This window comes from Gobius niger (assembly GCF_951799975.1).
Source record: "Gobius niger genome assembly, chromosome: 5".
NCBI classification, from domain to species: Eukaryota; Metazoa; Chordata; class Actinopteri; order Gobiiformes; family Gobiidae; genus Gobius; species Gobius niger.
The window spans coordinates 15,005,391-15,032,413 of NC_136856.1; the positions used below are offsets into that span (position 1 = coordinate 15,005,391).

The 27,023-nt window shown below is 41.4% G+C and overlaps 2 protein-coding genes across 2 annotated transcripts in view; both read left to right on the forward strand.

Moving 5' to 3' along the window:
- The first annotated feature begins 5,125 nt into the window (after positions 1 to 5,125).
- Positions 5,126 to 9,761, forward strand: dele1 (DAP3 binding cell death enhancer 1). Its single transcript, XM_079557359.1, has 12 exons — positions 5,126 to 5,322; positions 5,792 to 5,912; positions 6,177 to 6,282; positions 6,425 to 6,569; positions 6,654 to 6,851; positions 6,931 to 7,010; positions 7,110 to 7,200; positions 7,293 to 7,435; positions 7,506 to 7,664; positions 7,804 to 7,896; positions 8,125 to 8,284; positions 9,197 to 9,761. Exons 1-12 carry the CDS (start codon positions 5,292 to 5,294, stop codon positions 9,433 to 9,435), a joined length of 1,566 nt encoding a protein of 521 aa, XP_079413485.1. The 5' UTR covers positions 5,126 to 5,291; the 3' UTR covers positions 9,436 to 9,761.
- A 1,036-nt stretch (positions 9,762 to 10,797) lies between these two features.
- Positions 10,798 to 27,023, forward strand: part of apbb2a (amyloid beta (A4) precursor protein-binding, family B, member 2a) — a 47,659-nt gene continuing 31,433 nt past the window's right edge. Inside the window, exons 1-8 of the mRNA XM_079557427.1 lie at positions 10,798 to 10,999; positions 16,367 to 17,608; positions 18,463 to 18,662; positions 19,516 to 19,659; positions 21,167 to 21,252; positions 21,360 to 21,420; positions 25,036 to 25,182; positions 25,363 to 25,490. Coding sequence (XP_079413553.1) covers positions 16,390 to 17,608; positions 18,463 to 18,662; positions 19,516 to 19,659; positions 21,167 to 21,252; positions 21,360 to 21,420; positions 25,036 to 25,182; positions 25,363 to 25,490 — 1,985 coding nt within the window. The 5' untranslated portion in view covers positions 10,798 to 10,999; positions 16,367 to 16,389. The remainder of the gene's footprint in view (positions 11,000 to 16,366; positions 17,609 to 18,462; positions 18,663 to 19,515; positions 19,660 to 21,166; positions 21,253 to 21,359; positions 21,421 to 25,035; positions 25,183 to 25,362; positions 25,491 to 27,023) is intronic.

Consider the following 27,023-nt stretch of genomic DNA (forward strand, 5'->3'; position numbering starts at 1 on the left):
AGAAAAAGCAGAGAGGGGCGAGAGGCACCCCCCCTTTTGACTTTTCTAACCCCGCCTCTTTCGCTTAATTACAAAACACACAAATTCTCCTTTCACTGCTTTCCCCTTATTTTTACATTGAAAATATATAGCAGATAGATAGATAGTTTTGGTGTATTGGAAGAAGAAGGAGAAGAAGAAGAAGAAGGAGAAGAAGAAGGAGAAGGAGAAGGAGAAGAAGAAGAAGAAGGAGAAGAAGGAGAAGAAGAAGGAGAAGAAGGAGAAGGAGAAGAAGAAGGAGAAGAAGAAGAAGAAGAAGAAGAAGAGGAAGAAGGAGAAGAAGAAGAAGAAGAAGAAGAAGAAGAAGAAGAAGAAGAAGAAGAAGAAGAAGAAGAAGAAGAAGAAGAAGAAGGAGAAGAAGAAGGAGAAGAAGAAGGAGAAGAAGAAGGAGAAAAAGAAGAAGAAGAAGAAGAAGATTTATATGAGAAAATTGTACATTCAAGGTTTATGTTATTATAGAAAAGTTACTAAAGAGTGTTCTGGAGTTTTCCTTTTACTTATATAACTTGTGCTTTTGGAGGAGGGTTAGGAAAGAATACTTGGATGAATAGTTCAAATTGAGCATTAAGATTTTACACTGCAAAAAGTATTTAACTAGATCAGTATAAACATCTCAATTTGAGCACAATAATCCAAATTTTAGTTGTTTTGACTAGTTAAGAAGTTCTTGGGCATTTGTCCTAGATTATTTCACTAGTTCTGAGATGTTTCTGACTCGTTTCAATACATATCATCCTTATTTCAGGTCATTTTCTTTGCCAATGGGGTAAGAAAATTGGTCTTATCTCATTGGCAATTTTACTTTCTTATTTCAAGCGAGATTTACCTTAGAACTGGTCTGAAATGTCCTCAAACAAGCAAAGTAAACTTGGTCCGATCAGGAAAATTGTCTAAATGAGTGAAAACCGCTCAAAACAAGATACATTTCCTCAATTCAAGTCATTTAAGCCAATGCTTGATATTCACTTTTTGTAGTGTAGAGTGAGAAGAACCAATTTCGCCAACTCTAAACCCAATCTCTGTGGATTTGTAACACTTACTAGAACTCACAATAGCCACTACAACTGCCGAGGGCCTCCTCTCAATTTCAGATGTCCACTGAGACTGAAACTTTAAATGAAACTCTCTCCCGGTCCCCGACAAATCTGCTGTGATCCCCTATTCTCCATCTGCAGATTACTGAGGAAAGATAGACCAGAGCCTGGGATAAGACAAGACGCAACAGCTCACACTCTCAGCAAGGAGCATCTCCTCTCGCCAGCGCACTCAGCTGCCAAAACAAACAGCCGGCAACATCTGCAGATATACGTGCCCGTGTTTGCCTGAATGGGACCGGCGAGGCTTTAAATAACAGAGGTTAACAGGTGTCAAGGAGCAGAGAGGGGTGCAAGGCAGTACTGTAGTGACGTCTTTTAGGGGGGCCATGCAACAGTGGAGCTATTGCCGGGAAGCTGGCAACTCATTTGGAACTGGGCTTGGGAGGAAAGGGCTAGAAAGAGAGATGGCCACGATCAAAGAGGTCATACAATCTCTAAAATGACTAAGGTTTTCAGGTGAGTAGTGAGGATAGAAGATTCTACCTCGAATATTATGAAGAAATGTTTGGTGGAGAAGTTGAATTTTGTATGTTTGGAATGTGAACAACCAAATAAAAAACATTATAAAAAATGTGAGGGAAAAATACCTCTGTGTGCTACAGATTCAATTATAAAGCCTTTTTGTCGGTTGTGATTATTTACTGTGACAGTATTACTCTCCGAAAGCTACAAAATGTGTTTATAAAATCATCCTTTTGAAGAATCGGGGCCACGGTGGCACAGCGGTTAGAGCTTGTCCCTTGCAGCACGGTCCCGGGTTCAATTCCCACTTTGATGGTGCCTTTCTGTATGGAGTTTGTATGTTCTCCCCGTCTATGTACGTTTCCTCTGTGTACTCCGATTTCCCCTGCCACTAGAAATATGTGCAATAGGTTCCCCTCTGAGGCTAGGACTTCCCTGGAAATGAGATTCATGATCTCTGTGGTGCTATCCTGGTTAAATAAAGGACAAGAAGAAAAAAAAAAAGCAATTGTGATGTCAGAAATGTGATGGGGAACTCAGTGGACCACAACTGACATTTCTGGGCTCACTCTTTTATTGTCTGTAATCCGTAAAATCAGATTACAATAAAAGTTTGTAATCAACTGTGGTGAACCGTACTTTAGTCAAACCTGCCCTATGCACTTGAAAATGAGCGTTCAAGCTTGAGTACAGTGTGTTAAAATGCGGCAGGTCTATGGAGGTGGTGTTTAGCTGAACACAATGTTTTCCATAATGCGCAGACAGATTTAGCCCAGGGCTGCGCAGTAAATAGCTTTTTGGCAGTGAGGAATTCTCTCTCCCGCTAAACGACTGCAGGCTAGACTTTTAGCCCGAGGAGGGATGAGAGTGAGAGACGTGAGGACTGTGTCGCCATGGCAACTCTTCGGAAAGTTTAGCTCAAGAAACTGATGGAGATGTCAAAAACTGGGATGGAGGGAACAGGTCAATCAATGGAAATGAATACAGTAGAAAAGTAGGGCTGGGACAAAATATCGCAATACGTCATTGTCGTGATACGTGCATCATATTGGAAGTCAGGTCACAATACTTTTGATACTGAACTCAACTTTAAATTACAGATGTTTTTTTACAAGATGCAAGTTGGTCATTTTATGCTCACTACTGCCACCTCAGGTCTTACACGCAAGGTCTGAGCTCATTATACACATCAGGACATGGCTGGAAGTGGGATGAAAATGCTTAGTTTTAACATAAACTTAACTTAAACTCCATATAGCCCCTTTAAGGTTGATAAGCTTAGCATCTGTTTTGATACTAAAACAAAAGATACTTTTAAACTGTGTCCATTTCAGTCAAATGTTATACTCAATATCAGTTTTACTGATTTGAATACTCAACTTGTGCTTACTTATTCAATTAATACAGGGTAAAATATTGCAGTTCACGAACACGAGGAGAAAATGCAATTGCTTAAAAAACAGCTGGACGGCAAAACACAGGAGCTAACAGAGAAAAAATGGAAATAGTCCAGAACAAGAACATGTCTCTTCAAAACAAGAAAAAAGCTCTCACAGAAGAGTTAAAGAACTTTAAGGTTGTAGTATCGGAGAATATCTCACTCCTGGAGAAAAAGGTGATGGAGGACAAGGACTAATTGAGGACCTCCTCCAAGAGGCTTCAAGACCAGCTCCATCAGAAAACACAGAATCCAAGATGAAGTGAACAAACATCGCGACAGCTCGCAGGTGTGTATGAGAGACAGACAATCTAATTTTAGAAAGGTTTCTTCAAACTTTACAGGAGAAAGACAAACTACTCAGCGATTTGGAGGAGACAAACAAGTCATTTCGGACTGAAAAAGGAGTCCTCACAGAAGAGGTCTTGAAATATAAAAAGCACTTGGAAGCAGAGCTCATGGAGACCAAGATGGAGCTGGAGAAATCTACAAGGATTCTCTAAGAGGAGCTCCACCTAAAAACAGAAACTGACATGATTTTAAAGAGGCTCCAAGACGAGAAAGTAAAATAAATATATGGTTATATATGGTTTTATATAGCGCTTTTTCTGGACACTAAGTCCAGAAGTAGAAACGAAAACAGCATGTGACAAGGCTGGAGAAGAGGAAGACTAATGTCGGGAGGAAACACATGCTCTTCGTGGACAGGTGAAGGAACACGACAATCTCAACAAAAGTGTGAAAATAATCGTGGACTTAGAGGAAACATACAGGGCACATCAGAGGGGAAAAGCAGTCCTTTTAGATAGACTCATACAGTTTGAAAAGACCAACACACTGAAGACAGACAAACGCCAACAAGATCACCAGAAAACAGAGCAGGACACACATGTCAAACAGCACAAAAACATCTGGAAGGACTGCAGGACGAAGAGAGAAAAGGACCAGATCAAGGTCAAATTTAAGACGGTCAAGACCCAAGGGCAGAAGATGATTGATAAGATCAACAGGAAACTTCAGGAGAAAGAGCAGAGCAAAAACCCTCCCTGGTCTGAGGAGTAGAGACTGACTGATCATCCTTATGCAGAAATGTGTGTCCTCACCAAACGCTCTTCAGAAGCGGCTTTAACACCTCACATCTCCTCTCCTCTTTACATATCGGGCGGCACGGTGGTGCAGCAGTTAGCTCATGTGCCTCATAGCAAGAAGGCCCCGGGTTCACCTGGACGGGGCCTTTCTGTGTGGAGCTTGCATGTTCTCCCCGTGTCTGCGAAGGTTTCCTCCGGGTACTTTGGTTTCCCCTACCATAAAAACTTGTACAATAGGTTCCCCTCTGGGGCAAGGACTCTCATGGAAAACAGATTCCTAATCTCTGTGGGACTTCCTGGTTAAAATTGGATTTACTTGCTTTCCAAAAATAAAATGTTTGAAAGAAAAAAAAAGTCTAAGTGTGTTTTCTGAAGTTTTCTAACGAAGCCATATTCCAGGATAAAAGTTACTATTTGTCAATAACTAATTTAGATTTGAAATGTAAAGCCAAGCCAGTTTCTTTTAGGGAGAGTTTTTAATTTTGAGATATAGTTTTGAAACTATTGCTGTAGATTGCTTTCATAAATATTAGAACAAATATATTGCAAGTTTTCTGTCATTTTATGTTTTCATATGAAATTTGAAAATAGTGTGTCATCAATGTATTTTTTTATTTTTCAAAATCGCTTTGGATGTATGTGACTAATCTACAGATGACACTTGTGACAGTTGTGTGAAGTTAATTTAAGTGATATTGTATAGTGGTATTTTTATGCCACTAACTAAGACTGGAAAAAAATCTACTTGTTTCACCCCTGTATAAGAGACGTTTAAAGGCTGTATTTTTAATTATCTTTTTTTAATTATCTACTCTGCAAGTAAGTTAGACTTACCGTATCATGAACTGACAAAGTAAATAAGTACATAGGCCTCCAGGCATTTCAGAAGTTCTCCTCACGCTAGCAAACCTTGTTGATGAAGTTCGATGTTGTTGTGAGGTCGTCAGACCGCTGGAGGGCGCTGCTGCTTCCTCATTGCGTCATGCAAGACACTTCCGGGTTGGTTTTCCCCTTGTGACAGTTTTATTTACGTCGTTTGGCCGCTGGAGTGAAATTACCTCAAAACGGCTGCTGGTGTCGTTCAAATTGGCTAAACACGGCCATGAAGAAAAGTGAAGATGATTTCTCCTCAATAACTGGATGTGGTTAAAGAACTAAAAGCAAACCATGTGGCGAGTTCAAGGACTGGTTGGAAGAGGTAAGCGACCAATGACATTGACCCTGTGTAAACATACAACATTACTTTTGTGTTGATTTTAATGTACCTAACCTCATAGACTTATTCCAACACTATCATGAAACGTCAAGCGAAATGAGATCAGATTAAGTGTGACATTGCTGCTTTTTGATTAGTAAAAGCACAAAATGGACAGAAAGGGGATACCGTGGTAATTTTAGCTCAAGAATTAAGTTACACAGTTTAGTTTATGCATTGCGCTTTTCTATATTGCATTTTCAAATACTAATCCGTGTGTCAGTATAAAATACACTCTTATTATTTTAGGGGACAAGAAAACTGTGGCTGGATCTCTTGCATAGTTTGTTAAGAATAGCTAGAGAAGTAAATTCCTATCCAAAGAGCCTAGGTTGAACTGCTTTGAAAAGGTGTGTGCTTTTATTGTTATACTGTGTTCAACCGATTAATAATAAGTGACTCTCCTTTGCAGTTTTACATCGATATCAGTCCAATGCACCGATCCGTCTGCCCCAGAGCCACCATTATGTGGAGGATGAGGTTAAAAACACCTCCTCTCTACTCTCAAACTCCAGGCACGCTTCGGACTGCAGGTAATTTTATCACCTTTCATTTTAACATTATGCTCTATAGACCCTAACATAATCCACCACACAAATCCAACAAGCATACAGATCTTTGAGGCTGATCAATTACTTGGTGTAGCTTGTTGTTTATTGCCCCCTCTGTGAACTGTCCATAATTTAATCTGGTAGCCTCATTGTACCACATGCACTGTTGCGATGGAGAAACTGTTTAGCAATACACCCGGAGGCCGATGCACAACATTCAACACTAGGCTTTTATTCCCCCTATAGTTCCCAGAGAGGGGATGATGGAGAGAGAAGGAGGAAGCAGCAGAGGACTTCACATTTCACGTTTTCAGATCTCCCACGCTACACAGCCCTGGATGCAGTGGGATGGGTATGTTTCTGTCAATATGTAAAACAACATCTGATAATGACAGTACATCATTTAGCACTTTTACAGATAACTTTTTACTTTTTTTTTGTAGGTTTTCAGCATAATATTTACTAAAATAAACTAATACATGCATTCATCATAGGGTGCAGCAGCGGTCATCTTCATGCAGGTGTGCAGGAGGATCCACTCTCAGTTCTCCTCTGGACCTGAACCCCGTCCCACTACAGGCGCCCTGACCGAGCCCTCCAGCCTGCGCAAATGTGGCTATCGTATCCTGCTGGAGATTTGTACGCAGTTTTAAATACTTAATTTTAAATAACTAAAGCCTATATCTGGTGTATGTTATTCACAATGTCTTTTGGGTTTTGTAGTGTCTCGCCGTGATGTCTTACCCCTAGGAAGGAGTGTTTTGTGCCTACAGGGTGTCCCTGAAAGACAATCTCAAGATGTGCCCTTAAATCAGAACAACAGTTCTAGCAGCCAGAGCAGTGAGGAGGACCAAATACTACATGAAAGTCCTATTCACGACCACCAGAGGGCAGCCTTGGACTATGATTCCTCTTCATTCGGTTTGTTCATCCCTTTTTAAAGTCATCCTTAGACAGTTTCGGGATAACCAGTGGTAATATGTAACATTTTACTCTGCAGAGGATTCTTCGCTTTCTTCCTCCTCTCTGGAATATATCACTAAACCCCTTAAGACGGATACAGCAACTGTCAATGACAAAGTAAGAGCTTGAAGCATCATGTTCACTGAAAATTGGACTTGTCTATTTTAAGATAAAGAAAATACTAAATGTTAAAGATTGTAATTTTATATTTTTCAGACTGTATTAGAGAATGAAACACTAGAGGAAGCAGCTCAGAACCTCAGACACGTGGGAGACACCAGTGTTCCTGTTATTCTCAACATCATTGGTAAACAGTGGATGATTGTAATTTGTAATATTCATATCCTGCATTGTCTTTTCTAGTTTTCATCTGAACTTTTCTCTCTTTGTCTGTGCCAGGTTTACAAAATGCCAACAGTGAGAATTACGAGGAGGCCTTCACCTGCTTTTTGGCTGCAGCTGAACTCGGTTACACCAAAGCCCAGTTTAACTCCGGTGTTTGTTACGAGAAAGGTCGAGGAGTCAGCCGGGACATGGAGAAAGTGAGGTGTAAACAGATCAGAAACCTTTAACTTAATCAAAATAACTAAAACTCTCTCTTGTGACTCAAAGGCAATGCATTACTATGGACAGGCAGCAGCTAATGGTCATGCCCAAGCTCAGTACCGCTATGCAAAGCTGCTTTTGACCAGCAGGGGGCAGGCGAATGAAAATGAACTGAAGACCGTAACAAACCTTCTGGAGGAGGCTTCTGCAGCTGGATTAACAAAGGTAAAAATGGGAGTTTAATGCACCTACTGTCAATAATAGGGATTATACAGTAACTATTCTGGAGCAACATTCGCATACTGAAATGTGTGAATTGTTCCGCTGCGCTTTGTAATCTGATCAACCCGCTTCTTTCAATCAGGCTCAGGTCTGTCTGGCCTCGGTTTATTCCCGGAAGCCTGAAAAAGATGGGGCGAAGTCCGTGCAGTACCTGAAGATGGCAGCAGAGAGTGGAGTGAGTGTCTGTAGATCTTTCTAGAGTTTTTGTCTATGACTGAAAACATCCTGGCTGTTTCATCACACCAGGCCTTTAATTGCCTGCTAATTTACAAACCCTGAATAAGACGGGACATGATGTGGGTCAGCATTGTTGTTGTCTTCATTTGTTTGATGCTTTGCTCATTTTCAGCTTTCATGTCATAAAGCCACGTCGTTGAATTTTTAATTGTGTCCATCTGTGCAGGACAACACTGCTCTGCTTTTTCTGGGCCAGTGCTATGAAAAAGGCCTTGGGGTCCCGCAGAATCTCAGTAAGGCAGCGGAATACTACAGACATGCTGCAAGGGCGGGTGACAAGCGGGCGAAGAGCCTCCTAGAGTCGCACAGTAACAAAGGAATTAACAGTAAGCCCACATGCGCTGATGGAATGAGTGGCATTCGCTTCTGTCCTTTGTTAACTTTAGCGCTGCATGTGATATGTATTGTATAATGTGCCAGAACTGCAGTGATAATGTATGTAACGCAATGTATTAGGAGAAGGTGTCCATTAGTTTGATCATGTCAGTCAATCACATGCCAGCATTATTTTGAACAAAGACAAGGTGCATTTATCTGTTAACCACAAGTTGCATTCAAAAAGTAATTCAAAGTGCTTTAGAGAACAAGGCAGATGTGTTCAAGTGCATAAGAGTACACTTGAAAAGCAGCGCAAAATCAATCAAGCATGAATTAGAATCATTATTGTATTATATTAAGAGCAAAGAATGCAAATACCTTCACTCGTCATGTGTAGCTGTTCCTACTCTTTCTCACAAATTATCATTCAAACTCCATTCTTTTCAATGTAGTGTTTTGCAATGAAGTGCTACAATTTCAGAGGAAGCAGAATGCCCCTAAAAGGCAGTATACAGATACTAATTGCACATGAATTATGGTAAAATTGTGATCTTGGCTAACAAAAATCCTGATATGATTGTTTGCCATAGTGCACGACTCCATGGGTTTGCCAGCTTGCCTTTAACTGAAAGTAAAAGCTTGTTTTCACGGTTTTGTAACATTGCCAATATGTGCTTCAGGCCAGTTTGTAATCCTAGCCAGCCCAGTGTCTCACTCCTTTCTTCCTTTTCTTTACGTAAACATAATTTAAACATTTAAATTTAAAATCACCGCGGCGATACCAAAAGGGTGATTTCAGCCTCACTTATGCATGATGAGTCCACTTTAACTTTAGATACTTTTAGTTGAGTCCATGTTGTCTTCTTCTCTGTCTTTGCTAAGATAGAAAAGACTTTAAAGCATGTTTGTCCTTTTTACAGCTCAAGATGTGCTACTGCGCTCTATCCGCTCCACTCCCTGTTTTCAGCGACCACTGTCGTCTTTGGGCAGCAGTTACACCCTCTCTCCCAATGGTCCCCCTGTCCCGCCTGTCCTCATACCCCACTCCTGGAGCACTGGAAGCCTGTGTGCACCTAGTGCTTTGCCCTCGATGCCCCTTCATCTCCATCCCCAGAGTAACAAGGGAGACACCTGCAAATGGACCCTGGGAATTGGATAGTCAGCAGTTTGAACAGGTCAAGCTAAAGAATGTATTTTGTAGAGTGAGTGCTTATTGTTGAGAGGGAACTGTGTGTGGCAGACTATATGGATGTGTGTCTACTGTCTTTTATACTGGATATGTCTGTAATATAAAAAGCCATTGTTTTATAATTATAAAACCTTTGTGGAGTTTTAAAAACTCTAAATGCCTAAACGTGCACACTACCGTACAGCTATTGTGCTGGAGCTGCATACTATGATGTGAAGTGCTTTACACAAAGGTCTTTACTATGACAAGTTGGTCAGTACTCAATTCTGTACATGCCAAAGTTAACTGTGATGTTATACGCACAAATTAAACATTTAAATTTCCACGGGTAGTGTTTAATGTTGTATATCTGAGCGTGAGTTGTCGTAGTAATTCTATGATGTTTTGTATTTCTACCGTGAACAGCACTGAGGTACACTTTTGAAATATAAGGTTCACTTTGGTTGTATTTTATATATTAGTTTACATTGTCTACATTGTGTTGAGGTAAAACATTAGGTGGCTAGGAACATTTTAACGACCAGCTAGCCACAATAACCATGTGTTTGTAGGACGCACTCTTACTGGGTTAAAAGACACTACAATTAAACAGGTTTTTTTTATTAGTAAGGTAATGAAGACATAAGTATACCGGCCTCAAATGTATGTGAACCTGCATTTTCTCAAGCGAAAAACCTCCAGAGTTCAGTCTCTGTGCTTTATCTCCCGGGGGCGGCTCTAAGGTTAAAGTTAAGGTACACTTTATTGTCCTTGTAGGGAAATTTGTCCTGTGCATTTGACCCATCCTTCGAAAGAAAGAAGCAGCGCCACGCCCAGGGACCCATCTCCAAATGTGGAGCCAGTGGGAAGGTCAGTATCACCTGGTGATTCACCTATTATACATGTTTGTATTTAGTGTTCGTTGAAACCAGAGCACCAGGAGGAAACCTACACAGACAAAAAAAAGTAAACATAGCCTACTTTACTTACTTTTTGCAACAATAGCCTAAAATTGTTATCACTAAAACCTTTATTTGTTTGAACATGTTTACGTGACATGGACTGGAGACACATAAATAATATTTATGCAATATTTACCCCCAAAAATCGTTTACCTAACTTTTACTGCCTTGTCTTTGCAAACTAACAGATTCAATGCCAACAGAGGAACTCTCCAAAATTTTCACAGTGCCCTCAATGACGTAACTTCGCGATGATGTGTGATTTCATTACCTCAGTCGCAGAATAAACCGGTGGATTTATTGTGGTTGCGTCTCATCCACGTGAGCCGCGTCCCGCGTTCGTGACTGAGATTGGTCGGAGAGGCGCGAGCTCCACAGCGCCGCGCCGCGCGCTACACCGGATCCTCTCTGGCGCAGAGAGATAGCGCACAACCGAGCACAGAGCACGCAGGAGCCGGGCTGGGAGGGCAGATGTGATCATAATACGGGCGGCCGGCTGGAGATATACGGGCACCTTATAAAGCGGCTGTCAGCTCGCTGCTTCCCCTCAGTCGCTGGATTGGAACAACACGCAGAAGTCCCGAGGCGAAGCGGTGAGTAGATGTAAATAGATGCTCACTCGATGGGATGAGCCCCCTCCCAGTGCCGCTGCTCCGGGAAAGGTATGGATGCTGAAGATTTACTGCGTCTATTCGCGGATCGACTGCTGAGCTACAGCAATCCCGGCACCTCCATCAGTACAAGGATGTGGTTATGGCACATCATCTACATCAGCCTGTTTGGTTTGTGAGATGTCACGGACAGAGTTTATGTGGAAAGGAAGCTGCGAGAAACGAGGGGCTCAGATAGCTACTCCACCCATGACATCACTGACTTTTTCAAGTTCATTTTGTCCTCAGATCGTGCCCCCAACTGTTGCGTCTCGATACTGGGTTGTAGCTGAGACTATATGGGAAAGGTGCCATTACAGAGCGATGCCTGCAGTAACCAGGGAATATGGCTACTTTATATTGGTAGGGGATTCTCTGACAATGATGTCATTCTGTCACTTAACGCTATTAGCCTAATTATTTGTACTGTTTTCATTTACAAAACTAACAAGATTCAGAGGCTAAATAGAATATAGCCAACCCTATGTCAGCAAAATGTATCCTGCTAACAGTACAATAATAGCCTAGAGTTTTGTTTTCATACAACTAAATAACAGGTTATACATACAAGCTTTAACAACTCTAATGAATATTATTTGTAAACGATGTTAAGATGACAAGATACAAAATTTCCCATCCTATGCAATTATTAAAATCAATTATAATTATATCAGTTACTTTGTGTGTTTGCTTTGCTTTGGATGCACTGATGGATAGCGCTCCTGTATGTTGACTGGCCGTGCCCACTGTCCAGCAAACTGCTGTGTCATTCTCTGCTCTCTCCCTCTAATAATCAGCCTCCAGCTCCCCACTTCATGTTTCAGCTAAACTGAGCAGTTACATCCCAGAAAACAGCATAGCATTTCAGTCCAATACTCTTTATTCCTAATTCATATCAACAATCAATATTGCATTTAGTGAGAGAAAAGATTAACAACATTACACAGCAACAGTTGCTACAGATTGGTCTCCTGCATTTGTCAGACTGAGCTTCGCTCTGGGAGCGTATCAGATGAATGTTACAAAAACACAAAAGAAGCCGGTTTTACATCAAAGCAACACTCTCCATTTGTCCAGGCAGGATGCTGGCAACATAAAGCAAAACATAAAAAATGTGGAAGCCTTAAAATTTCTAAAGAAAATGCCATGAAATATAAAAATTGCGAAATAAACAATTCTGAAGAATAAAGTAAACAAAACACAAATTACATCTGTTTAATCATTCAACATGAAGCTTTTCTCACTTAGATGATTAACTCCCAGAGCAACGAGTAACTTTTACAGTACAGTTCAGATACAGTACTTCATTCTAGTAGTATAGTTTGATAAAACTACTCTAAGACGAACAGTTACTCCAAAAGGTTTCTCAAGTCACCAATATCCTTTGTCAAAAATCTTCCCCCTGCTCCACATCTGCGACGGTGACACAATGTAGAATCTGAAAAGCTCTAATACAGGGAAATGCTGGCTCTGACAGCACCACTTTGTTTAATGTCGTTGCGGGCGGTAATTGTCCGTGTTAAAGATGCCGTTTGCTCCTTCACCCGCGGAGAGTGGGCGCACCCTTTAGGTGTTCTGTATTGTCAGCTTTAGACGGTGTGCAGTTAACACTCACATCGGTCTACAGTTCTTTGCAAAAGTAGTTAAGGTGTAAGAATGCTACGAACAAAGAAAGGTTAAGGCAGAAAGTAAGACTATTGCTATCATAATTAGAAGCGCCCCTTTGCCGGCCCTGATGGCGCTCAGTCCTAATCATTTCTGCCAAAGCACTGTAGTCTGAATCTGTGGAGCATTCCAGGGTTTACAGTGCTATGTCAGAGATTAGACATTTGAGAACTTTAAAAAAAACATAAACAAACAAGCCTGCAACACCAAACATATTCCCAATGTCCTCAACTAAACACTGTAACTAGGCTGCCTATAGTCAAAGCAAAACTGCGACCTGTCCATGGTGATGAGCAGGTGATGTCCCTGTGATGTATAAACAGATATAATGAAATAAATATTAGCATTTTATTCTTTTTATTTGGTGAAATGTTGCTCAGTGTGGCTTTAATCAAATGCTGCAGCTGCAATGCACTTTAATCTGCCTGTTTTTGATGTGTGATTATTATAAGTCAAGGCCTAAGCAGCGGCATATGTGCGCATTAGTGAAACAACAGTACAGCCATGTGCAAAGTGAGTGGGGTTCAGCGCAGGTGGGATGTACCTGTTGACTCCTGCAGCTTCTGCATCGTCAGCACTGTAACAGCTTGTTGTTCTCGTCTGGCTCAGTGACAGTGGACAACAACACGACTAACCTCCCAGGACGAGCGCGCGGCTGGAGGACAGGGCGGAGATAGGGGTCCTGTATAGTCAAACCGCTTTGACCTACAGCAGTGCCTTTTCCCAAGATCTTATCACGTTACAAGTCTGCTGTGCTTGTGTTTTCCACGCTTCTGAGAAAGCTGCCCATGATGACGGCAGCATTGTGTGTGTGCGTGGCTGTTGTCGACTCACAATACTTGCGTGTTTGGATAGAGCCTAGTTTTATTACACAGGTGTGGAGTTTAATTAAAACAGTACATTTAAAGGGCACAAAGGTAACAAGACACCATCATTTTCCACTGATCTAATCAAACAATATAAAGCAATAATGCTTCTCACTACATGGTATCAAGACTTCTTCACATTCAGTTCTGATGGGGTAGTCACTGCTCAGTCCTTCTCTGGCACAGATTGAAGGAATCGCTTGTACCGTGCAACCTTGTTCAGTGGTTTTAGCCATAAGATGTCTAAAAGCACTGAGCAGCACTAAACCTTTTATGAATTTATGACTACAGTTGATAGTGACTGGACTTAACCAAAACAAACAAAATGTGACCTTAAACAACTTAATTTAACAATTGCATATATCTTTTTTTTTAAATAATTGGTAACAAATCAACATTATAATTGTTTACTTTATATCTGGATCTACAAATCTTTTTTTTCTCTCTTTTCTTTCATTCATTGTTTTTTTAAATTATTATTTTCTTATAACACCTCAAGTGGACATACACAACAACACATAATGACAAACAAAACAGAACAAAAACAATATATAACAAACAAAAACTACAAAAAACAAAACAGTATGCATATATACGCATACACACACATTAGGTATATGGACACACACACATATATATATATATATATACACATATATATATATACACATATATATTTATATATATATATATATATATATATATATATACACATATATATATATACACATATATATATATACACATATATATATATATATACACATATATATATATACACATACATATAGATACACGTATATACACACATGCACATATACACAAATATACACCTACATGTATATACATACAGTACGTGCTTGTGCTCAGTTTTTACACATTTACCTTAATTTCTGAAGGCATGTATTTAAATTCACATTAAAGGTCAGGTCATGTTTTTAAATATTAAACAATTCCAACATACTTTTACAGGCTTTAAATGCATATTTAGCATTGATTTTGCTATTATTTTACATATTAGCCTGTTACTTGCCGTCCCCCCTGATCAGGGGACTAGAGTTTAGGGTCAGGGGTTCAGGTTATGATTAGATTGGTCATTTTATGCTCACTACTGCCACCTCAGGTCATATGTGTAACTGCGGCTTCTATATTAATCTCATGCATGATGGCACTTCGGACCTAGCCTGGCCTTAGCCATCCGTCAACTCCGGTCAATTATAATTTCCCTGCATGTACGTCTGGTGGCGGATACAAAAGTAATGGAAGCTCTTCAACCCGTTCTGGTTCGGCTCACAAATATCCAGAAATTAAAATTGAATCCTCGGAATGCTCAAGGAATGTCCCCAAGAGTTATGATGGCTTCACTCACTCGGGTGCATTACAAACGCTAGCGAAAATCAGATCCAATCGTTTCAAAGGAGTTCACCCCTCCCACCTGATAACAGAGCTCAATTGTGAAGGTCCAGACCACTGTACGAAATCCAATGAGTATGAGGGAATGGTAAAACCAGGCTATTTCGGACCCGAAGTAACAACTTTTTGAGTGACAGTGCAGGATTATAGAGGCAGTTGTGGTGAATACGCCTGAGTTCATTCTACACCTTAGGACATAGCTGGAACATGTAGGGGGATGACAATACTTAGTCCCTTTAAGGGACGGCAAATGTGATGTAAGTTGTGGTCTTGCATATTTTTAGAAACTAGAAGGTCTTGGCTTTGAAACGAGGTATCACACTGGCATATAGGCAGTAAGTTCTCCCGTCAACATGCTTTGAGATTTGGAAATGCATAATTGGAGAAAATAACACTAACACTAAGATGGCAGATAACAGGTTTAAGCTCAAATACTCATGACATAGGCGTGGTTGAATCTTTCTGGCCTGTTTGGTCCTTGTTAAGTCTCGGCCTTGCCCTGTTTATCATTCAATTTAGTTTTGTCTAAATTAATGAATAATGAATGAGGGCATTATGATTCATGTCCTACGACGAGGCCCAGTAGCTTTGAATGACGGGTCTTGGAACAAAACAATTGTGCTCTGACTCAATACTATGAAGCAAACGCAAACACAATTTATGACTAACATGGAGTACTTTTGATCAACACTGATGTCAGGAACAGTGCATTGTTATTAATGCCATTTGGAGACAACGTTTCGATAAGTCTTGCAGTATCGAGTATTGACAAAAAACAGTGGTGTATTGGAGGACTGTGATGCACTTGCAGTTATGGGAATCAGACAACAGCCGGAGAAACAAAGCTTTTAAAAACACACTAACCCAGTGACCATCAGCCAGCACTGAGATGTGTGGGCGGTGGAAATGCTTGCTACCACAAGAAGAGTCTAAGAGTGTTCAGTCTGACTCAGGGAAAACACAGACATCAGGGAGAGCACTTTCTTCAGTTACATGAAATACTGTAGTTTATAACAAGGTCTCAGCTTGTTGTTATGTTATGTTATAATACTAATGGGAGCTTATCCATCTTGAATTTTACATGATGATTAGAAGTCAGTACTATAACAATTGAATTACAGGATACTGACTTGACAAATCATAACTTAGACTAAAATTCACCCACTCATCTAATAGTTGCTGGTTCGATTCCAGCTTCCTGTTGTTGTGTCCTTCAGTAAGATCAATATCACTACTGTTTCTATACGTAAAGTTTGTGGAGTATGAACAATATGTATTTCTGTTGAACTAAATAAGAATTATATATCATAATCTTCTTACAAAAAATGAAGAAAAATGAATGGCTTAATGTTTTTTTACCCCCCAGAACACTCTGCCCAGTTCATCACCATGACGTCGGTACAGACTCCGCCCCTCTCCCGCTCTGGCTCCTCCCCTTCAAACGTGGGTCTTCTCAATCGCTCGGGCCCCTCTGTGACCCCGCCCACCTCCCTCAGCCTACGTTCTTCCTACAACCAGCTGCTCGGGCGAGACGTCATCAAGGAGTCGCCCAGCATGGAGACCGGAAGCTCAGCCACGCTTCCAAAGAGCCGCCAAAGATACGCCATGACCAGCGTCCGGAGCGCCATGGGAATCAGTGACAACCTGGGACCGCCCAAAAACCAGAGGACGAGGGGTCTGCCTACAAAGTCCTCCTCCAGCTCGTCCCTGTACACCTCATCCACATCAAGTGTCTTCAATACGACCAACCCGAAACTGGTGAAGAATGGGGCTAACATGCAGAGGCGCGCAGAAAGCCAGCAGATGGAGCTTAGCAGAGCGACCACAGAAAGCAAAATCCACAATGACCTCCTCAACAACGCCAGCTCCGATTGGTTAGATAACGCACAACCTTTTCGTAGGAGGACCAAAAGCTTTCTGGGGTATCATGCAAAGACGTGGGATGTGGACAGCAACTGTGGCAACAAGGAGGAGACGGCAGAGGAGAACACCAAGCAGCTGTCACCCGAAAAGGAGCAGGCTAGTCCCAATAAAGAATGTGAGATTCAGAAAGAAGAGAAAGATAATTTTAAAGACAATTGCCAGGAGGAAAAGGACGTTGTAGAACCAATAGTTGAAGAAGAAAATGAGTCCCCGCCCATGCCGAGGCAGCCAGTTTTACCAGTGGTGGTCGAAGCCCCTCTGTCCTGCACCTCATCAAGCAGTAACAGTCCGGAGTGGGTCCCAGACAATCAAAACCATCTCCAAAACCAGATTCCGGTGCACCTGAAAGAAGACCTCCCACCCCAGGCTCCTCGCAGCCCGGCCAAGCCCCCGCGTACCTCCTCGCCGCGGGTCATCAAGGTTGAGCTGCATCCCAACAACGAGAACCAGTTCCAGCAGCACTGTCCGCCGCCGTCATCCCCGAAACTGCTCAGATCTGGAGAGAGGAGCACCCCGACGAGGAGTAAAGCGCCTCTCGTCCCGCCGGAGCCTGAGACAGAGACGGGACTGCCCAGAGTGAGCCTCAGGATGGACCTAACACCTGACAGTCCCTCCGAAGACGAGGATTCGAGTTGGACCACGCTGTCCCAGGAGACGCCTTCACCACAGTCTCCACATGAAATAGGTTAGTAATGAGTTTGCAGTGACTCACTTCATTTGGTTTGTGTTCCTCCGCCATTCAATCATTTCATTTGATTGTTGCATTACTTACTGAATCTAAAATGTATCTGGAGAAGGATCTGGTCTCCATTGTCCACAGTGTGTGTGTGGGATCGTACCGGTGTCAGCCTTTGATCGTGATGTAGACTCATCCCTGCTCCTCTCTGTTCCCTCCTACAGACAAGCTGATGTGAAAATGTTATATCTGTTTTTTAAAATGACAAACCACATACATGCAGCGCTACTGCAGCCACCGTCACGGCCCCAGAGAGACATGGGATGGTGCACAGAATGATGAGGGTGGGTGGTTGTGCTGGAGACTGCGAACCATGAAGAGCAAAGAGTGAATGCAGAGCTGGTTTTAGGGGGCTATGAATATCAAGGACAAATGAAACTGTGGTAGTCAGAAAAGGATATGAAAAAAGGTAGAAGAGGAGCAGACATGGAGGACACAGGGTAGTGTTTTTCAGAAAGGAGTACAGCGAGGCCCGCTGATGAATACAAACACTTTGTTTGCTGTGCTTGGAGGTTCTAATTATTTGATCCTGTGTCTAAAGAAACAGCTTCTTTTTCTTTAGACACAGGAGCAGGGAGAGACTTTCAGTAAACTGTGTGGTGCAGGACTTGAACCTCCAACATAGATGAAGTTTTTCTGTCTACTCTCTCATCCCGACATTACAATGCACTGACATAAACACAGAACCAAACAGAATGAGCACCAGCCATAAAGAACCCGCGTCAGTCTCCTGTGCCCCTTGTGGCTTATTCAAACTGACACTGATGTATAATTCCTACTCGTTGTTTTGTGTGTTATCACAGATGTATGGAATGGTGGGGACCTGCCTCCAGGCTGGAGGGAGATCTCAGACTCATCAGAGGTCTATTTCTGGCACATACCCACCGGCACAACTCAATACCATAGACCTGTTGCTGCTAGCAACGAAAACTCCTCTCCAAACAATGGTCCAGACAGCGAGCCACAACAAGAGCCACAGGAAAAGCTCCAACCACCCAACGAGGTGCGAGGCTAATTATTTCAGGTGTTTAATGTGTCACGGCTAGATTTTTCAGTAAAACCTCCAGAATAAATAAAAACTTCTCCAAAGAAGGAATAGATCTATCTACAATATACTGCTCTCATATCATGCATCCAAACTGTCCTTATGGATGCATGATTTAAGATAAACAGATGATTTTCAATAACTGTGTTGAATATTTCAAGATGTTAAATTCAATTTAAACAAAAATTAGAAACTAAATTTGGAAAAATAACAAAAACTGAAATTGTGTGGTTACTTGTGATATGAATATTGCATTCCCCAATATTGTCATCAATTTGCGCCCTTTCAATACAGCAGATGTTTTGACCTTGTTTATGGTTTATATCACTGTTCTTCTCTGTCAACACAAATGAACTAAGATTACATTTTCATATATATGTATTTTTTTTTATTTAGTTATTCATCACCACGTTTTAGTGTCAAGACTTTTGAGCAATAAGACTATTAAATAATAAGGTTTCACTTTTTTTTTGCATTGTTTCTAGCTATTGTTGGTCAAAGTTTGATAGTTCCCCCTAAAATTGTGGATTTCTATGGCAATGTTCAATTTACAACATTTTGTACAGAACATCTCTTCTACTACCATCAGTCAACACAACTGACCAACCCATGCTTAACCATTTCTGGCATTTCACAAGGAGAAAAAAAATATATATTGCAACTCTATGGGCAGCTATGTTGATTTTGTGTTGTAAATGAACTACTTTTGCATCTGTTTCTGTATTTCTTTCTCCTAATAACAACCTATCACAGTGAAGCCAGGGTAAATTGGACGCTGCTGTTGATAACCTTTAATTTGTGTCTCCTGCAGCGCCCGAGCAGCCTGATCTCTGACAGCTCGGTGGAGCCCGTGCCCTCTCCCTCTGGCTCCTCCCCTGGCTCCACCTCCTCCACCCCCATGAATGACGTAATCTGCTCTGGACCGGACCTCAACATCACCACCTGCACAGTGAATGTATGACACACAGCTGTGACTTTCATCCCTAAAATTAATCCTGTCCACATAACCTTAAGCCATTTTTCAAAGTTTTTTTCTTTGTTTTTTTCAGTCAAGTTATAATGTTGTTCCCCCTCATAAAAAAACATACAAGTTTGTGTATATGAGATCTTGGGCTGTGTCCTCCTCACTCTTTTCCACTGGCTGATGTCAATTCTGCTCCATAGGCCTTCACCTGACCATTTCAGCACTTACCCTCTTAACCCCCACCTGAACTGAGCACATTAGCTCCAGTTTGGCTTTACCCAAATCTAAGCTTCATAAAAAAGGGTCAAAAAGGTGATGAAAAAGTGACAAGAAAAGCGACAAAAACAAGGATGACAATGCAACAAAAGAGAAACAGAAAAGTGACAAAAATGTGACAAAAAACAAATTTAAAAAGCAATGACAAAACATTGATGACAAAGTGATCCGTTCAGATGAGTTTTGTAGATTTTGGTGAAGCTGAACTGGAGAAAATGCACTTAGTTAAAGGGGCTAGATGCAAGTTAGTCATTTTATGCTCACTACTGCCACCTCAGGTCTTATACGTAACTGCAGCTTCTATATGAAGCTTGTGCATGGTGGCAATTCGGACCCGAATTAATACCTTTTTGAGTGACAGTGCAGGATATTAGAGACAGTTATGGTGAACAGGCCTCAGCTCATTCTATGTATTAGGACATGGCTGGAACATGTAGGGGGTGAAAATACTTTTTTTTTTTTACATTTTTAAACTCCCCGATTAAGGTGGGGGTTAAGAGGTTAAATTCACTACAATGCATTAGCTGCTGATAACTAGAGGTTTGGACTTGTAAGCCGTGACTTCACAACTTGGATGACCTTGAGACTAGACTTGATAAAATGGAGAAACAGACTTGGGACTCAACTTGAACATGAGCATCAGTGACATGGGAAAACCTAATGCTACTCAAATATAAATAATCAATACAATTAAAGTATAGCATTACCGACACAGTAAACATATCCATAAGTGTGTGCATTTGCTTCGTGTTCAAAGACCTGAGAGGAAGGATTTGTATAGTGAGTTATTGTTAGCCTTATCCAAATACACCCTCTGTATATGATCTTACACTATATATCATTGTAAGTGCCAGGATGTAGGCTATAATGTATAAGTATCAAACACAACTTAACGGTACTGTCTAAAATAGTTTTTTTAAAAGACACATCCTGTATTGGGTGCACAGGGTTTTTAATAACACAAGGCTTGAAATTGCATTGTATTGTAATTACATCTGGGGGCACTGTACTTAGCTGTATTTATTAAACTAAAATGCAAAACCTGTCCAAGCGGTTCTCCAGCAGCGCACATCAGAAAGATTGATATCTATTTTATTAACCAATCATCTTTTGTGTTGTATTTTTCAATCTCTCACTTGTAGTATATTGGACTTTTATTACTTTTCTGGTCTACCTAATAAAGACGTCTCTCTCCTACTTTCCGGACATTTTTTTGTCACAGGAGCTGAAAGACTATCCCGTGTATCCAGACCCAAGCCTCAAGGCGTTTGAAGGAGCCACACTACGCTACGCTTCGCTGAATCTCAAGTAATAACACTGAGAAATTACGTGTTTATACCAATTATCTGAATGCATGTCATCTGGTGTTGTCTTTGATTTGAGTGTTAACACACTGTCATAATGTGCCCATGCAGCCCTCCAGCCCAATTAGAGACTGTGGATCTGGACGGTTCGTATCCAGACCCAGAAGCCATGGTAAGATCAGCAACATTACTCAAGCACTCAAATGGCTTTCCGCGATGCAGTGTATTTCATCGCCACCACTCTGTCTCATGAACCGAATAATAATCATAATTTCCCCAAGGGCGGGTGAAAAAGCGTGCGCTGCCTTTATTTAGGGTGAGGAGTACTAAACTAAACTGCGACATCCCGTGGTGACTTTGTGAACTGGCCCATGTTGAAGAATTGAAGAAGGAATTACTGCCCTCTGGTGGTCAAAAAGCGCCGCTGACCCACCCATTTGTTTATGGAAGTTACCTTTCAGAATAACAGTATTCTACCCGAGTTATTGTATTATCTCAATGCGCAGCTGCAGCACCAATCAGACTCCTACTTTGGTGATTGGCAGGTGTTGTCTCCTGCTTTTAGCATCTTAGCAAACATTCCTACTAGACAATTTTGAAGAATATCGTTGTGTATGTATGAAAAAGTAACAGGATAGTAGCCAATTGTTTCATTTACTAAGCATTGTTTTTGGATTTAAACATTGGACATGGTCATTCTGAGTGACAGAGGATCTAAGGAAATGCCAATTGACTTCATAAAGGTTTGACAAATTTGTGCTTTATTTTCCGAAATGCACCTTTATTTTTTACCTTTTAGTGTCTCGGTGGCGTTATGGGAGCAGCATGGCACCTTTGCTTTCCCTCACAGTGGCTTTTATGACGCTTCAGGATCAATTGTTTTTAGGGGTTCGTACCAGAAACTGGTCAGAAACCCCAAAACAATTGATTCTGGAGCATCATAGAGGCCACTGTGAGGGAAAGCAAAGGTGCCATGCTGCTCCCATAATACCACAGAGTCACTAAAAGGTCAAATATTCACAAATATGAAGACTTTTTTTCTCACATAAAAAGTTACATAGTGCACCTTTAAGATGAGTGCTATTAAAACCTCAAAAAGAAGAATAAGAAATGCTTTATTGTCCGTCTGATATGGCACAGCTCTTGTATGATTACAAGAGACTGCATGCCGCACCATCTAAATACAGCACGGTGCCTACTTCTGTTCATCCTGTTTTCTTTGAACAGCCGTTTTTTGCTTATGCATTTGTCCACCCACAAAGATTAACACCCATGGATGTGATCACTAGAGTACAGTCTGTCTCAACTGCAAAGTTGAGCTATTGCAGGGAAACACAGTCTTAGGGCTTTGCAATGATCAACTTTGACACGTTTCCTTCTTGTGGAGGCTCAGAACACAAGAGGAATATGAGAATTCAGAAATGGAAAAAAAAATAAATAATAATTCCTTGATAGATATAGACATCAGTGAGAAAGGGAGAGTGTGATTATGAATATACTGCAGCTCGACTCCATTGCGGGACTTGAAAGCTGTATCCTGTGGTGACTCTCAGCAGGGAGGAGCGGCTCGTTGCGGAGAGGAAATTGGAGGATAAAGATGATGGGAGCCTCAGCGCCAGCAAAATACACACAGACTCTTTCATATTTCATGCTCTGTCCTCCCAAATCCTGCATTGGTCTGTTACTGTTACCAGCTAGAGAGGGGTTTGCTTTGTACAGAACTATCACTTACACTTTAAGCCCAAGGCAGATTAAGTCTTTGTCATTACTAAGTGGTAGATGAGCGCTACATTTTCTGTTGCATGATCTTTTAAATTAATTCAAGTGTCCTCATGAGATGCTTGAGTAACCAGGATTTTGCCAACTATGTGTCTGCCAATATGTTAAGTTTTAAGTTTAAGACGGTTGTTTTTTCATCTTCACCCCAAATACAGTGCCTCTCAAAAGTATTCATACACCTTGAACTTTTGCACATTTTGTCATGTTTACAATCCTAAACATAAAGATTTGATTTTGATTTTTTTACTGAACGTTCACACACAAGTAACAGACAACTGTGAAGTGAAAGCTAAATGAAACATGATTCTATTATTTTTCAAAAAATAGAAAACCGAAAAGTGGGGTGTGCATAAGTATTCATACAGCATGAATGAATACTTTGTGGGACCCCCTTTTGCTGCAATAACAGCAGCAAGTCTTTTGGGGTTTGACTCTACAAGGTTTGCACATGTAGAGACTGACATTTTAGCCCATTCATCTTTACAAAACAGTCAGATTAGAAGGAGAGCGTTTGTGAACAGCAGTTTTCACATTATTCCACAGATTTTCAATAGGATTTAGGTCAGGAATTGACTGGGCCATTCTAACACATTAATTTGTTTTTATTGAACCATTCCATTGTAGATTTATCTTTGTGCTCCGGCTCATTGTCCTGCTGGAAGGTGAATCTCCGCCCGAGCCTCAGTTCTCTTGCTGACTCCAGCAGGTTTTCCTCCAAAATGTCCCTGTATTTGGCTCCATCCATCTTCACAACTATTCTTACAATCTCCCCAGTCCCCGCTGAGGAAAAGCAGCCCCACAGCATGACGCTCCCCCCCGTATAATTGACACTGGGGATGGTGCACTCAGGACGATGAGCAGTGTTAGATTTGCTCCATACATTACACACAACGTTTTGCATTTGGGCCAAAAAGTTACATTTTTCTCTCATCTGACCAAAGCTCCTTCTTCCACATGGAGCTGTGTCCTCCATATGACTTCTAGCAAACTTCAAACAGGATTTCTTATGGCCTCCTTTCAATAATGGCTTTCTTCTTCCACTCGTCCATGAAGGCCAGATTTGTGTAGAGTACGACTTATAGTTGTCCCATGTACAGTTTCCCCCAGCTCAGCGGCAGCAGTTCGCAGTTCCTCCAGAGTTATCTTGGGGCACTTGGTTGTATTTCTTACCAGTGTTCTCCTTGTTTGATCTAATATTTTAGGTGGGCGACCGTGTCTTGGTAAGTTGGCAGTGGTGCTATACTCTTTCCATTTCTGAATGATGGATAGAACAGTGCCCCGGGAGATGTTTAAATCTTCGGAAATCTTTGTATAACTTAATGCTACTTTACACTTCTACAGAACGTTATCCCTGACCTCTCTGTTGTGCTCCTTGGCCTTCATGATGTTGTTTAGTGACCGATACACTCCAACCACAGCTCTGAGGGCCTAAAAGAACAGCTGAAATTATTCTGAGAGTAGATTACACACAAGTGGCCTCTATTTAACCGTTAGGCCAAGGTGTGAACATTCTGGAGTCATTAGAAATGTTATAAAGGCAATTTAATGCACTCAGAAAATGCTGTATGAATACTTATGCACGCCCCACTTTTCACTTTTCTATTTTTTGAAAAATAACAGAATCATGTATCATTTTGCTTTCACTTCACAGTTGTCTGCTACTTGTGTGTGAACGCTCAGTAAAAAAATCAAAATAAAATCTTTATGTTTAGGGTTGTAAACATGACAAAATGTGCAAATGTTCAAGGTGTATGAATACTTTCGAGAGGCACTGTATGTGGCTTTCCATGTATTGCCAGATCTAGAACAGGCCTAAACCTGAGCTAAAACAGGAATAAACCATGAATAAATTAACTCTAAATGAGGACTAGCTCTGAAAGTTTGACAGATATTGGAACTACACTGGCTTAAGATCTTAGTGTTTTGTTTTGCCGTAGGATAGGAGCAAGAAAATGAGTAAGTATTTAATTGTGGGCACCTGACACACCCCTGATGTTGTCTCTTCCAGTCGTTCCCGGTGCGGTCTTTGGGCTGGGTGGAGATGTCCGAGCAGGACCTGTGTGAGGGGCGCAGCAGTGTGGCCGTGCACCACTGCATCAGGCAGCTGTCCTACTGCCGACGGGACATCAGGGACTCCGCCGGGGTCTGGGGAGAGGTCAGTCACATCAGGCATTACGCAGTAGGTCACGTAGGAATAGAAGTCCTTTTTATTGTATGAATATGAAAGAGTGAATGTGAAGGGCAGATAAGGAAGACGACTTTGCATTTTTTAATTGAATGTGGATGTCATATGGTTGGGACAATAAATGGTTATATATGATGTTTGTTCTGACAGGGTAAAGGCATGCTGCTGGTGCTTCAGGACCGGATGTTGACCTTAATTGACCCCGATGACCGCAGTCTCCTTCACTCTCAGCCAATCAGCAGCATCCGCGTGTGGGGAGTGGGGCGGGACCATGACAGGTATTTACACTTCCCTATTTTAATAGCGTCATAATCACCGCACGTGTACACAGTTGCGCTAGCAGAGACAATGTGCACAAACATTACTTGCCGCTGATGCAGGAGTTCGCTAATTACCAGTCACTGAGCCTCATTATATGGAAATGGATATTTGCATGAAGTGCATTAAAGAGGCCATAATTATGCCCATTGCAGTTGGGTTTCCATCTCAGACTGAGGGCCTGAGGGGATGCCACTCATTTGGCTGTGTCCCAGGCTCTTAACCTTCTCACTTCGGCGCTGACAGTTTGCTGAGGTTTGCATTAGCGGGGACATGTGGGAGGACCGAGCTTAAACGTTCATTGATATGAGCCCCTCAAGGTTCACATTAACCTCAGAAACATTTACACTTCCTGCAAACATAGAGTGAACTCTCGACACCGGGGCTAATGCATTAAACATAAGGTGCATGCATAGATGTATGAAGCGTATAAGGGATGGATGTCAGGCTAAACAAATGTTGCAATACATACATTGTGCTTTGTCAATACTTATTCTAAATGAATTTGAACAAAACAAAAACAGGCACAGCATCATCTTCCAAAAACAACCCTCCCTTACAAAGACTGTTTATGTACTTTTAGCAGCAATTCTTCATGCAGATTGTTTGTCAAAGAGATGTATTTTATGATGCTGACAGTTGGGTGAAGTTTTGTCCGAATATGGGAAAATGAGAGTAGTTTGCAGATGGATAAATGAATAATGATGCCGATTTATCACTGTTGGACTCTCTGGGTTGTTGCAATGAATCAAGATGTTGTGATAATGTTCAATCTTTGGGGGAAACGTACTCCTATATGAAGGGAATCTGAGATGTTTTGAGAACGTGTAGCTGTTTTCAAAGAAGTCTACCTCATATGTTCTCTATGTATGATTGTGAGCGCTCTCTGGCTCCTTCGTAGCATCGAATAACGCGCGCAGTTTATTTTGTCAGTTTCCAACAAACCACCCACTGACTGTAAGCCCTGGCCACATGTGACACATAATGTAACACGCTTTGACAGAGGGTGAAATGCACGATCTAGAAATGACCTGAAGAGCAGAGCTGACAAATAGGTTAGTGAGTTTTTTTAATAACAAATGAGGGAGATAATTGGCAAATGCAGCTTTGAATATTTTATTGAATGGGGGGTTTTAAAAGATGTGATGGAGAGACCCCATTTTGTACACAGTGTCCTGTTTTTTTGCGTGGAATAGGATTGGATTTCACATTAGTATTATTCTCCAACAGTCTGGTGCGATCATATGTTGGCTAAAATTGTGAAATTGAGTTTAAAATGTTTGATCTCTCTCCACTTGGCCAGGCTCAGCATATCTTGCTTTTTCATCTCGTTCCTACGGCTCTTCGTGTTCCCACTTTTCCTTATTTACGTGAGGCATTTTGTATTTCATGTGTTGCCATATATCCACCACCCACTCGCTCTCTCCTCCAGTGTCTCCTTCAGCAGTAACCCCAGTGTGTGATGTGTAGCACAGTTGCAGAGTCAGTCTCTC

Coding starts and splice junctions, on each gene's coding strand:
- dele1 (XM_079557359.1), top strand. CDS start 5,292: ATGTGGCGAGTTCAAGGACTGGTTGGAAGAG. Junction 7,665..7,803: donor CTGCAGCTGGATTAACAAAG/GTAAAAATGGGA, acceptor TCTTTCAATCAG/GCTCAGGTCTGTCTGGCCTC. Junction 7,897..8,124: donor AGATGGCAGCAGAGAGTGGA/GTGAGTGTCTGT, acceptor CCATCTGTGCAG/GACAACACTGCTCTGCTTTT.